The sequence below is a fragment of the Dama dama genome, chromosome X (assembly GCF_033118175.1).
Source record: "Dama dama isolate Ldn47 chromosome X, ASM3311817v1, whole genome shotgun sequence".
NCBI lineage: Eukaryota > Metazoa > Chordata > Mammalia > Artiodactyla > Cervidae > Dama > Dama dama.
The window spans coordinates 32,448,816-32,462,273 of NC_083714.1; the positions used below are offsets into that span (position 1 = coordinate 32,448,816).

The 13,458-nt window shown below is 43.8% G+C and overlaps 1 protein-coding gene across 3 annotated transcripts in view; it reads left to right on the forward strand.

Annotated features, from left to right (window-relative positions):
• Positions 1-12,936, forward strand: part of OCRL (OCRL inositol polyphosphate-5-phosphatase) — a 49,631-nt gene extending 36,695 nt beyond the window's left edge. For 2 of the 3 annotated variants that reach the window (XM_061137365.1, XM_061137368.1), the window contains exons 19-24: positions 4,791-4,814; positions 7,570-7,686; positions 8,592-8,676; positions 9,260-9,387; positions 10,164-10,275; positions 10,481-12,936. In XM_061137365.1, coding sequence (XP_060993348.1) covers positions 4,791-4,814; positions 7,570-7,686; positions 8,592-8,676; positions 9,260-9,387; positions 10,164-10,275; positions 10,481-10,605 — 591 coding nt within the window. In that variant the 3' untranslated portion in view covers positions 10,606-12,936. The remainder of the gene's footprint in view (positions 1-4,790; positions 4,815-7,569; positions 7,687-8,591; positions 8,677-9,259; positions 9,388-10,163; positions 10,276-10,480) is intronic. The other variant, XM_061137366.1, reaches the window with a different exon arrangement.
• Positions 12,937-13,458: the final 522 nt, after the last annotated feature.

The following is a 13,458-nucleotide window of genomic DNA, read 5'->3' on the forward strand; positions in this document are numbered from 1 at the left end:
ATCTGTTATTGTACCCCCATTTGTACTACCTTCCCATGCTGTTTTGGCTTGATTTTGACCATCTGAAATGCTTCAGTTTGTTTGTTCATGCTTGTTCCAAGACCCAAGATGATAGTTCAAATCCCATGAGATGGTACCCATTGTCCTTTTTTGTATTATTTACTCTAAAATTTGAGTGAAACCAGAAATGAGTTCAGTGCCTGTGTTGACTTTCCTGTGCTGTTTTCACCAAGATCCTTCTGCTACATGCTCTTCCCCACAAGTGCAGAATAAAGTAACTGGTGTAAATCCTTTTCATTCTCCGTGATAGTGACTTCGCCACTACTAGAGCTATTAGGATTAGCACAGGTGACAAACAGAATGATCTCTTTGTAATTATCTTTATTCTTTTCCAGAATTAAGGTAGATTTTTCAGGTTTATTAAGTAGCATATACTTGTCAATATGTATTCATTGTATATTGAATACAAAGTATTAGAGAGTTTATTGGGTTCCTGTAATTCAGTGGTGATGAAAGTTTACTTGTATTTACAATATGGCTAAATTCTAAACCAAGGTTAATAGGAAGTTTGGTTAGAGATCATCTAAACTTAACTTCCTTTACTGACCCATGTCCAGTGTGTTTGGTAAGTCAGTATTTTAGAAAGTTATTTAAAATGAGTCATTTAGAATGTGGAACTTGTAATTTATACTAACAAATAGATTCCTTTCCTGTGCTGCTCCCTCAAGCCCTTATATGCTGTAAAAGCTTATTGATTGATGAGCTAATTTCTGTGAAAGTCAGTCTCAGAATCAGCCTATTTTGGTGTGTGAAGCTGCCTAGATAGGGTGGGAATGGGGGATGGAGAGTCTTGAAGTCAACAGATGAGTTTATACTGGAGCCAGAGGGCATCTAGACCCATCAGAAGTCTTTGATGAGTAGTATGTGGTTGTAAATGGTCACATTAGTAGGTGGTTATAAACAGACACATTTGGAGGGACATTCTGGTTTACATGTAGATCGGACTAGTGGAAAAGGAGACTAGGCCTGAACCCATCTGATTTAGCTAAAGGTTCGGCTTGTAAATACAGAGATGGAAAAAGTTGAGGGATGAGGGAACCAGCTGTATTTGCTTGGGGACATGTCTATTAAGGGCTTTTCTGGTCACTCAGATGGTAAAGAATCCACCTGCAATGCAGGAGACCTGGGTTTGATCCCTGTGTTGGGAAGATCCCCTGGAGGAGGGCATGGCAACCCACTCCAGTATTCTTGCCTGGAGAATCCCAATGGACAGAGTAACCTGACAGGCTACAGTCCATGAGGTCACAAAGAGTCAGACACGACTGAGCGACTAAGCACATCACATGTCTATTAACAGAACGATATCAGAAATCTGAAATAGCATGAATAACAACTTGGTGATTAGTTTGTTTCCAGTGATCTCTTCAGTAGATGTTTGTTTTGTCTTCCTGACCTAATGACCCATTTCTTATCCTGTGAAGTTTAAGGTTTGTGTTTCTTTTTAGATTTCACATGAATGAATCCTTTCTAGAACTTCAATATCTGTTCAGTTTTCTGCTTTTTATTTTTAAATTTGAATCTGCCTCTAAATGACTTTTTTACATGATTTTCATTGCATTTATTACTGGGAAATTTCCTCTAAGGCTGAATGCTGGGGTGAAGAATGATTTGCAGTGTATTTGTGATAAGCCAGTGTTCCTGCTGGGGACTCCTGGGCTCTTTTCCCTTTTTTTTTTTTTTTTTGAACTTTTTATTTTGTATGGGGTATAGCCCATTGACAATGTTGTGATAGTTTCAGCTGAACAGGGAAGGGACTCAACTGTACATATACATGTATCCATTCTCCCTCAAACTCCCCTCCCATCCAGGCTTGGCTGCCACATAACATTGATCATACTATGATCAACATGTAACCTTTTGCAGCCAATAATCAAGTCAGTTGAACTAAGTGATTAGCAGCAATGGTAGGCCTGCCTTAGGAGATGCTCTTTTTTAGTGGGGGCTAAGTGGTGTTTCTATTTTCAGAGTTGAACCTAGAGTTGAATAAGTATAAGTTACACCCACTTTCTGCCTGAAGCCAGAGGAATAAACTATCAATGTTAAGTCTGCTGCACCTCCACCAGTACCAGAGACCTTTTGATTTCAGAGTTTTCTCTTGTATCCATTCATTTTTTAAAAAAAAATATTATGTTCCCATTATTAGGTGAGGTGCCTACTCTCTCCCACTTGATCTACCTTCTTAGCCTTTTAATGATTCCCTCTGCCTCTATTTCCCTAACCTTGCATTTGCCCTCTTCAGGGCTGTCAGACTGATCTTTTTGCAATACAGCTATGGGGCCTATCCTTTCCTTGCTTAAAGGCAGACCTTTGACTCCCCCACACCTGCTGAATACAATCCAAATTGCTTTACCTGTCATTCAAGGCCCTGCAGAGTCTGACTTCAACATACCTTTTTAGATTTATTTCCTGATAGTTTTTTCATTCCCCCTTTATCCTCCCCCAGGAACCATATAACCAACTTTTCCCTGATCTCACCACCTTTGTTTCTTTCTGCCCCCGCCCCCCCGCAACTTGTAATGTCCCCACCTGGTCTCTACCCTTTAAAATCCTGTGACTCTTTTAAGGGCTAGTTGGACTTCTTTCTTTGTACCCCTGATTTTTTGTTCATTTATTTTTACCATTTACTGAGAACTCAGATTGGTGAATTACAATAACGCCAGGCCATAAATTCTGGGCCTCTTTACCCCAACTCAGTTGCAAACCCGAGTCAAAAACCATGTCTCTCCCCTCTGTGTAGCCTCAGTTTTCATACCTGCCCCCCACCACCACCCCTCAAAGACATTTAGCTCAGTGTCTTGCACTGGTAGACAGTCAGTGCTCAAAGAAGACCTTTTTGATGGTTTGGCAGGTTAGTATATAAAAACTCTGCCTGGTTTTACTCATCATATCATATGGCACATATTCACGGGAGGGAAAATAGAGAAGTCTGTCAGGAAGATTCTCTGTTTGTTAATAAGTAGTTCTAAATTTTAAAAAAGATTGTACTCCAAAATTGAGTTAACTTAGACGTTTGGCCCTCAGAATTAACTTCCAAAGTATTATAATTGCAATACTATAAATTTTGTATACCTTATAAAGCACTATTATTCTGATAACTTTTATTTCATTCTATATATGATATTTCATTGTATCTATGCTACAAAAGGATGTTTAACTCATAATGTAGCTAATAATACTAAAAACTCTACCCATCATATGGAACAGTCATGTGGGACAAATGCACTCAGCACTACTAGTTGGAGTGTCAGGGAACACATACTTCCCCACCGCCAACCTCCTGCACATTTCTGATGGTGAGATCAGGATTTCTCCTTTCACTCTCAGACCGAGACATGGGATTTCTATTCAGATTCTTGGTGGCCCCTGACAGGGTTGGGAATTGTTGGGGAGGTGCAGGGAGCTTTGAGAGACCTGGCCTGCTGCCGGCCTTTTGCACCACCGCTGCACGCCCTCTACCTCCCTCCCCTACTCTGAGTTTTAGGCCACTTTTGTGTGCCTGTGAGGTAAATGTTGTTGCCTCTGTTAGAGATGGAGAAACTGAGGCTCTGTGAAGTTCAGTAGCTTGCCTGCAGTCCATACAAAATGAATAAGAGGTAGAATGAAGATTCATACCCAGGACTGCCTGACACCCATGCCTGTACTGTTTCCACTAACCCTGCTGCCTTGTAACTGTCTTTAGCCTGCCGGAGAATAGACTACATTCTTGAAGATTTCCTCCACCTCTCTGTCTAGGAAGCAGTCAGTTTATCCTTTTCTGAGTTACCTAAGGGAGCATAGTGGTCATGACTGTGGAGTCAGTCAGACTTGCGTTCTAATCCTGATTCTGCCACTTAATACCTAAGAGTGTGGCCGTGGGCAAATAATTTAATCTCCCAGAGCCTCAGTTTCCTCATCTGTAAAATGGGAATAGTATCTACTTTGCATCTGTGCAGAGACTGAATGGCACTGTATATGAGCCCGTTGCAGTTACCGCTACATGGCAGATACCCCTTAAGTGGTGGCAGTAGTTACTGTTGCTGCTGTCTTTGTTAGATGGTAATAATGGTGAAACACAAAGATGATTAAAAACATACCTTCTTCCCTCTTCTTTGCTTCTCTTTTTTTCTGTTATGCCCTATAGGAAAACACACTAGGGGATAATGATGGATCTTATGGTCCTCAAAGGTCTGGAATGAAATGAATTTGTATTGCAGAGAGACTTCATACTTGGGGACTCTAACGGCCCTTGAGGAGGGGAGAGGGTACCAGGCAGGGGAAAGGAGTGAGAGAGCCCGCTCGCTAGGCTGAGAGGCACGGCAGCAGAGAGGAGAGATGCTCACCGTCTCTTTCTGCATGGCTGCTCTCGGGCTCACAGACACATTCTTCCATTGAAGTGGCACTAGGGTGAGCGAGATGCCGCCCAGCAGCACAGGAAGAGGAAACCCCAGTGGGCGTTTGGCTGGTCAGCTGTCATCTGCAAACGGACACCAAAGTCTAGGACTGCACACGTATGTTTCTTAAGCGATAGTCTCAACAAACTGCCCAAAATTGAATATGCATAATCGAGAAATTTGTATGTGAGAATGTGTTCCATTTTCAACAGAATTTATTTGAAGAATTTAAAGCTGTTTAAAATACATGTATCTAGTAAGCTAGTGCATTCTAATAATACTGATCTGTTTCTAATTCTGTAAATTAATTCTAATCATTTTCTATCTGTCAATGACTTTCTTTTCCTGCTCCGCTCTCAGGAAGAAGACAGCTTCCTAGAAAAGGTAATGCAATCCATTGGTGATTATGCATTTCCCTGTACTTGGTTAACATTTAACCATGGTCCTTGGAATTTATCCCTCAGCTTTCCCATATCAGAGATCTCTGACTCCATGAGAATTCCCCCAAATTCTGCCAGCTGTGTTTAAGTGTGTCTAAAGTACAGGAAAGATACTTAATACACCTGCCAAACCATTGAGACCCAGAACATAAAAGCAATAGGACCCAAAGTTCCACATTACTATTTTTTGAAATGAGAAGTAACTGAAGATCTGTCTCAATGTATATGAAAGCTCATAAGATGGAGGAGGGTACCGCTTAGCCATTCTCCATTTTCAATGATAGTAAAAGCAGAAGTGAATTTCTGTTGCATTAAGAGTGATTTGGGGGAAGTGATAAGAGTAATTACCGAAAGAATACACAGATATGGTCAAGAATAGAGCATTGAATAGAATCCTAGACCTGAATGAGATCATAGGGATAATGTGGTAGAGTTCCCTGCCTTCAGACAGGATAAGATGTCATCTCCATTCTAATAGACAACCCAGGAAGGTTTGAGAACCTCGCTGAAGTCATCCTGCTCCTGACATCAAGGCTGTGGGGACTAGAACCCGGGTCTCCTGCATATCCAGTGCAGGAACCAAGTGAGCACTCCTTCTATGGTCCTTTGCCACCTCTCCATCCTCAAGCTGGAGGGTGCCCGGCTCCACACAGGGTCATCTAATAGAGAAACGTGGGCTTGAAAACCATTCTTAAAACACTTTCACACAGTATCTAATGTGACCTCCCCATTTGGTGGAGTTTACTGTGTTTTGATGGTAGGCAAGGCATACTGTTTTTGTCCTTCAGTTAATAGCATGAAGGTTACAGAGTGTGGACTTATCAAGCACTGAATGTCTCCCATTGAAAGAAGACACAGCGTGCCTGGTTTCTCTTTGAAAAATTAGAGTTCAGGATCATTTGTGGACTTTTTTTAAAGTTTGTTTCTTGGGCGTAATCTTTCTCTAGACTTTGGAGACAACAAGCATGACATTTCATATTAGCACACATGAATTTGAAAATAGATAGTGGATGGTGTATGTAACCTGGTGGCATTTTATTAACCTTTTTAAACCACTAAGGATTGAGACGGCTCTGCTTCCCAACCCTTTCCTGTTAATAGCAGGCCATGTGTCTTTTCATCTTGAACAGTGCCTCGTGTTGCCTTAATGCCTTAGTACAGGCAAAGTGCTAATTGGATGTCAGATTTTTTAAAAACTACATGAATTGGTGCTGAATAATTTATTCTGCTGAAGAATCCATACATGTGTTGCATTTGGTCCAGAAAGTGAGCAGAGTGCATTATGGACAGTGTTTTGGCTCAGGTATCGTGTGGATGCCTGGATTTAATACTTGCAAGTGGAAAGAAGTTAATGGATGAGCCATGATTGGAGGTCTGGCAGCTCTAGGAGATGTGAATATAAAGTGATGGATTCCCAGGGAAAGAAAGGAAACAAAATGAATGTGAAGAAGATAGATTTTAAATGCTCACCAACTGTCATGCACCCTTCTCTTCCTGATGCCAGTAGAAAGGCACAGCGGCTTTAAAAGGTCACCCGTGCATGTTGAAGAACAGAATGCTCTTCTTAGCCCTCTGTCTGTTCTAGTGTATGCGCGCTCTGAAAGTAGTGAAATACTTCTCTTCTTTCCCTTCAAGTGACACAGCTAAGGGTTGTGGATCAAATTTACAGCACTTCCTAAGTTTGAGTATATATAATATGTGACCTTAAGCCAGAGGTGTAGGAGGAGGTGGAAGATGCCAAAAACTTGTCACCATTTTCTGCACTAGATTTTGTATGAAGGCTGTCTTCAGATGCCTTTTAACCTATTTCAGAAATCTTTGTGATATATTTTATGTTTGACTATATAAACATGAAATCATTGAGTTTATTCCCCATTTTCCAGTTCAGATTTAGTTACTGATCTACCTTATGTCGCTTCTGGGTTTTCCTCTGAGGTTCCTTCAGGAGAATCTAAGAGAGAGTAGAAAGTTAGGTGAATGGAGTCAAAGGCCTGAGAACTCTTCGCTGAACTGTTACTATAAAGAATAACTTCTGGACTCAGAGCCTAGACTTTTTGTGGTATTTCTGGCTCTTGGTATGCTGTGTTCAGTTTACTGTTTTTGGATCTTAGGACTTTGAGTTTTAGTGTCTTAAGATTAGATCTTCTATCAAGCCTGAAATATTCATGCATGTAGGTCTAATGTGAATTGTCTTTCATTCTTGAGGATCAGAGAATGCCATTTAAATCAATGCAAGCTCTGATACTTGTGGTAAGACCTAAAAGAAGAATAAATTAAAGTCAACAAAAACCTCAGTAGCTGCTGCTCTCCAAGTGCTCTGTTGACAATTGTAACTTAATGGTCCGTGAGTCTCCAGTAGTGTGTGGACTCTACCGTGACTGTATTGCCGGTTCTGTGTCATCCTTGAAAGGATTTGCAGCGCATAGTGCATCGACATGAGAAACTTAGTAAACCCAGAAGGAACGCTTAACAGTTAAGTGAAGCATCTTGTTAGAAAAAGAGATCATTTAACTGTGGAAATCCATATCGAGTGCCTTGTGACCAGGAGCGTCCCAGTGAGAAAAAAAACAGTCTTAAGAGCTGAAGATCAGATAATACCCACATAAGCAGAACTTGGCGGCGGGCAGGGTGGAGGAGATGGTTTCACACAGGAACTTTTATTGAGACCCTTTTGACTCTCACTCTTTTTCATCTATTAGGAGAAATCCCTTCTACAGATGGTTCCCTTGGATGAAGGTGCCAGTGAGAGACCTCTTAAGGTCCCCAAGGAGATCTGGCTCCTGGTAGACCATTTATTCAGATACGCCTGTCACCAGGTGAGTGAGGGCAGGCCTCCGGGCACCTTTGGAAGGCACCTGAGTCCACTGGGAAATGATAGTACTTTGTGTCAGTATAGATGGTGCTTTTAACTTTCCCAAGCCACTTCTGCAGAACAGCACTGTCACATGAGAGCACCTGGGCAAGTGGAAGTATTCCCATGTATAGCTGTGAGAGCTGAAGCAGGCAGGCTCAGGGATTTACCTAAGACCATGGCATAAGTGTAGTGGCAGAGTAGGGCCCAACTGAGCTCCCCTGTCCCCTGGCCACACACGCTTTCCCCTGGACCACTCAGCACCTGAATCTGGAGCACCTGCTTCAGCTGTCACCTTGGCATCACAGATTTCAAAGTCCAAAGCAAACTTCCATCCCATTTTTAAAATTTGCCCTTACTTTTCAGTTCCATCTAAACTACCTACCATCCCCAACCCTTCTCCCCAAAAAGAAAATTTTCTTGGGACTACATTGAAAGATAATGTTGTCTTACTACTGAAAAGTAACAGAACTTGAAAGCAAGGTTTGGTGCGGACATACCCTTGACTCCTGCCCTAGCAGTCTGTGTGTCGATATTTGGATATGGTCCCCTGTTTGGACTCCACCTTCTGTACCTGTCAGGAGCCTGGAAGTGGGAATGCTTGATGTCCCCGTCAAGTCATCCAGTCCCCTGCCCTGTCAGGTGCAGGCTGAAACCTTTGACGATAATCTCCTAGGTTGAAAGAGAATTTCACACGAATTATAGAGATGATAAAGGGAAAAGGTGCCATTGTCACACCTCTGTTCCTCATCATGGATGATGCCTCTTCCTTCCCCTCACTTCCTGCTGCTCTCCTGATCCCTGGGTAATCATCAGAACCTTAGGGCTGGTCATTTTGCGTTGTTCCATTCATTGTAACCTCTTTGGTAGGAGGATCTGTTCCAAACCCCTGGAATGCAGGAGGAGTTACAGCAGATCATTGATTGTCTGGACACCAGCATTCCCAAGACAATCCGTATCCTTTTCAACAAAGGCTTAGGAAGCTGGATGTGCACTCGCTCAAACTCTTCTTCCCACCTGCGTGTGATTTTTGTGTTTTCCATATTTATTTTATTTGTAACTGTCTTTTGACTATACAGTTTTCAATTCCCTTTAGGAACTTTCACACTTTCTCTGTATGAGACACTTACTAAAAGGAATCAAAGGGTAGATAACCATGAATTGTAATTGACATGGGACGTATGACCTACAGCCGTGGTGCTGCTCTGCTTTAGGCCCGTGATCACTCCTGCCACCACACGACAGGGAGGAGGATGGGAAACCTTGGTGATGAGTTTCCAGTGTGAACTGTCATTCTGCAGGCCACGTTCCCTTGACTCTCAAGTCAGGCCAAACCTCCCAAGGGTGTTCGATCAATTCTCTAACAACTCAGCTGCAGCATACTTGGACCACTAAAATATCAAACCCCAATTAGGATCAGGGTGCCCTGAATTAAGAGGAAGAAAACCACCCCTGAGGGAACTTGAGGGAGGGAGCACATTGCATCTAAGTGTGGCCTTTTTCCTGGAGCCTCTTTCCCTTGACAGAAGGCCATCCAGCTGGCAGTAACCACTCAGTGGCTGAGGCACTGCTCATTTTCCTAGAAGCCCTACCAGAACCTGTCATCTGTTATGAGCTCTATCAGCGATGCCTCGACTCTGCTCAGGATCCCCGGATCTGCCGACAGGTGAGTCTTGTTGCTCTGAGAATGTGTTTGAGGCAAGTTCTCCCACAGAGAAATCACTCATTTTTACAAAGCCAGCTGGACAACCAGCTGTGTACTAGGATGGGTCTCAATCTGTTCAGAGTAGGACACCAGCATTGAAAGTTGGGACTCTTCAACTGTAGCCTGTGTTATTTCCTATTATATTTGCCACCCTCTTCCAGTTAGCCCATTGAGTAGGGTGCACACCTCTTCTCCGGGGTAAGATTGGTAAAACTGATCACATGCAGCATTCTGGCCGACATGACCAGGAAGGGTGGGTGACACTCGTGAGCCTTTCTTTTTGTCTTCTCGGTGTTTGTTTTTAATCTTGAAATGCTTTTGAGGCACAATAGCTGAGAATACCTCTGAATCAGACTAGTGAGTATCGGGAGGTGCTCCCACCCATGCCAAATGGCATTGCACAGAAAACCATTCAGCTTGGCAGATGCCACCGCCACCTTCCTGGGGAGGTTGGGAGAGACCAGACTGATACCCATCTGCACCTGAGGCAGGGCTGCATATGACTATGTGTTAACGTGGCCTGCTCATTGAGTGGACAGGGGCCAAACAGGATGACCATTCTGCCATGTGAGTTACCATTCAACAGGTAGCATTAGTCATGAGTCAATAAGGGAGGGGTCCTGTAAGGGTTGAATTATAAACTGCTTTCATGGCAGCTGCAAGCTCTTCTTACTCCCTTCCTCCATCTGTTATCCTCACTGCCCACCCCCCCCTTTTTTTTTTACAAAAAAAAACAGGTGATTTCCCAGCTTCCAGGATGCCATAGAAATGTTTTTCGTTATTTGATGGCATTCCTTCGAGAACTCTTAAAATTCTCCGAGTACAACAATGTCAACGCCAACATGATCGGTAAGAACTCTTCCTAGGAATGGCCACATGGGAGCATTGGTCAGGACTGTCCATGGGTGGTGGACACATGTATTCCCTTCTTTGTGTCCAGGTGTGTAACAGTCACTTCCTCCCACTGCCCTCATCCCCTGGCCCCCATCACTGAGGTTTTGCTTAGGTTGTGTCTGACTGAGGGTTTTCCCCTTTTCTTTCTCTCTCCCTCTAGCTACTCTCTTCACTAGTCTCCTCCTAAGGCCTCCACCCAACCTTATGGCAAGACAGACTCCAAGTGACCGCCAGCGTGCTACCCAGTTCCTTCTGACTTTTCTACTTGGGAGTGATGAAGACTAATGATAAGCCTTTTCCTCTTACTACTCTCTGAGGTTCTAGAGGCAGAAGATCTTGGGCCTCGAGTATTTCAGAATGATTTCAAAAGTCATGCCACAGGAAGGGTCCGTTGCACAATTTCGAGGCTGTTGGCATGAAAAAGTTCTGTTTCTAGTGTGAAAGGAAAAGAGTCTCCTAACCCCTCCCTTGCCATATCCTACACAGCAAGATACTTTTAGACTTATATTGCCAAGCCAAAGTTAACCATATTTTGGTGTTTTTGTGTTCTCTCTTCATAAGGCAAAGAGACCTGTATTTACACTCCTTTCCCTGGGGATGTGTGTGTTGCCCTCCAGCCCAGCCATCATGATTGTCCTTAGCACCTGAGACCTAGATTCTGAGGTGTTCCCATTCTAGGCCCACAAGCACTACTTGCCGTAGCTCAGACTTGTCCGTAGTCCTTGGTCTAAAGCACTTTGGCCCTACCGCCTCCCTGTATCACCCCTTTGTGTTCTACTCCGCTAATACTACCATGTCAGAGAAAGTCGGTGAGGCTGTGACTCCTTGGGTATCTCCAACAGTGAGTTAACCATCTCCATGTGGCTTTTACATGCATCTGTGCATTCCTACCACAATGGTATCTGTGCCCCTCCCTAACATTGGCCTTTTATGGATCTATGATGAGTAGAAGCATATTCTCTTGTCTCAGACCACACTTAGTAGCAGAACATTAGGGAATATTAGAGATGACGTCTCATTGATGTAAGAGAATCACAGAGTGGAAGCACTCTTGAATGTTTCAGGAGTGAGAGTATTCATGTTCAACAGGTCCTGCTTCCTACCATCCCTTTTGGTTCTTATGCAAATTGTACACAAAAACCAACCCTGGGTGTCTGTGGGGCCCATACCCCACTTAGAAATCCACCTCCAGAGCAACGCTTGTACCACAGTCAAAAAGGGAGGCTGCACCCCAAGTGGTCCTCTCTACAGAAACTGTTCCTTCCCCCAGCAGGGGAATTGAGGATAACCCCGAGAATCCCCTCTCTGCTCTCCTGATGTACCATCACCCCTCCCACATCAGGACTGACTGGGGCTCTGCAGCCAGCTGCCCTCAGCTCCCAGTCACCTGTCCAGTGCTGCGTAAAAGAGACTGTGCAGTGGGACAAAGCAAGCACCTTCTCTCGCTCGCAAGACAACCCTCTGAGCTTGTCATTTACCCAAGCTCCTGTGGGGCAGCCCTTTTTAAAAAAATTAATCTATGTTGGTTGGCAAGCCAGCCACTGACTGCAAAACTGCCTGATGTAATTGACTTCCTCCTGGTTTTCTTTCATTAAAACCACCCTGAATTGACTCATTGTCACATGTTCACATGGAAACCCCAGAGCCATGTGTATAGGCTGTGTGCAAGGTCTTAGGCATTGACTCCTGACTCTTCTAGAGCATTGAAGCAGAGAGCCAGGAAAGCACTGCCATTGAGTGGATGTTCAACTCCCCTGTCTCCCATGCATTGAGTTCTTTGGGGGAAGAAAAGGTATGTATCCTGTGATATTCTGCCTAAAGCCTTTCCTGACTGGGAATGATAGAAGTAGGAGTCAAGTTGTTGGTACCAAATAGCTGCAGACCTGGTAAGTCAGGGGCTGGGTGCTGAACTCAGTTACTGGCCGACTGAGCACAACCCTTTTGTCATGTCCACCAGATCAGAAAGGGATCTGAGGAGAGGCAGGTGATTGATAGATGCTGGGGCAAGGTGGTCACACAAAGACAGGGAAGTGCCTGTCCTAGACACATTTCCCAGTCGGCTACCACCTGGGGCCTTCATGTGGTCAGGGCTGTGGTTGGTGGGGACTGTGGGCAGCGTCCGGCTCGCTCTCTGTAAGGCAGGTGCACTCGGTTGCTTCACTGCCTCCACCTTCTGTCCACCTCTGGTCCTGGGATGTACACAGGGTCAAGGGTTTTAGACAATCTCTCGGGACGGGAGATCAGAAACAGAGCAGACATAAGAAATCTGTTTCCCTGCCTACTCCAGCACCCCACTCTCTAACCCCTAGGTACCTCTAATGTACTATTTCCTAGCGCCTCTGAAGTAAGGAGTTTAGATCCAGCTGGTAAGGAAAGACTCTGCAGCTATCGTTTTAGGGAAGAAATGGTTTAACCCCTCGTGATGATGTTGCATTAGTCTCCCTTTCACTGTTTCCTAATTTTTATCCTGTAATGAATGGTTTGTTATATTTCCCCAAAATGTCTTAGTCACTAAGCAAAGCTGCTAGTTGGATTCTGTATTTCGTGTCATCTTTTTTATTATAATTTATTGCAAATTTTTTCTGAATAAATATATGTTGTGTGAAAAACCAAAGTGTGATCTTAGGAAGAACTGAGGGAGTGGTTTGTGTCACCAGGTCCCACATGACTGCTGCCATCCCCCCAGCTATGCCTGGAGTAGCATTTCCTATCTTGAAAGGAAATAGCATCAGAATTCTCAGTGTACTTGCCCATGGAGAGGAGAAGAAACCACATATTATCAGAAATAAACAAAGCAGTTACAGTGCTTTCGGAAGTCAGCCAAGGAGCCTTATTTTGACCCTGGGGATTCAGGCAACAAAACAACGTTAGAAGGAAAGATGTTGATTCTTGATGGCCGTAAATGTCACACTGAGTCAGATCCATGATTGCGCCAGCCCCAGGAATCTGACAGGCTTTGTCGTATGCATTTTTGGAGAACCGCATTGGCCTTGGCACCATAACCTCAGTAGTTTAGACTTGCCTCCCAAAGAGCCTGTTTTCACATCGTTCATTTGCAACTCTTAAAAAAATCAGTTTTGAACTTGTAGTACCTCTTGGGGTGACAAAGCCCATAAAGTTAGTTGTGCTTTTTTGAAC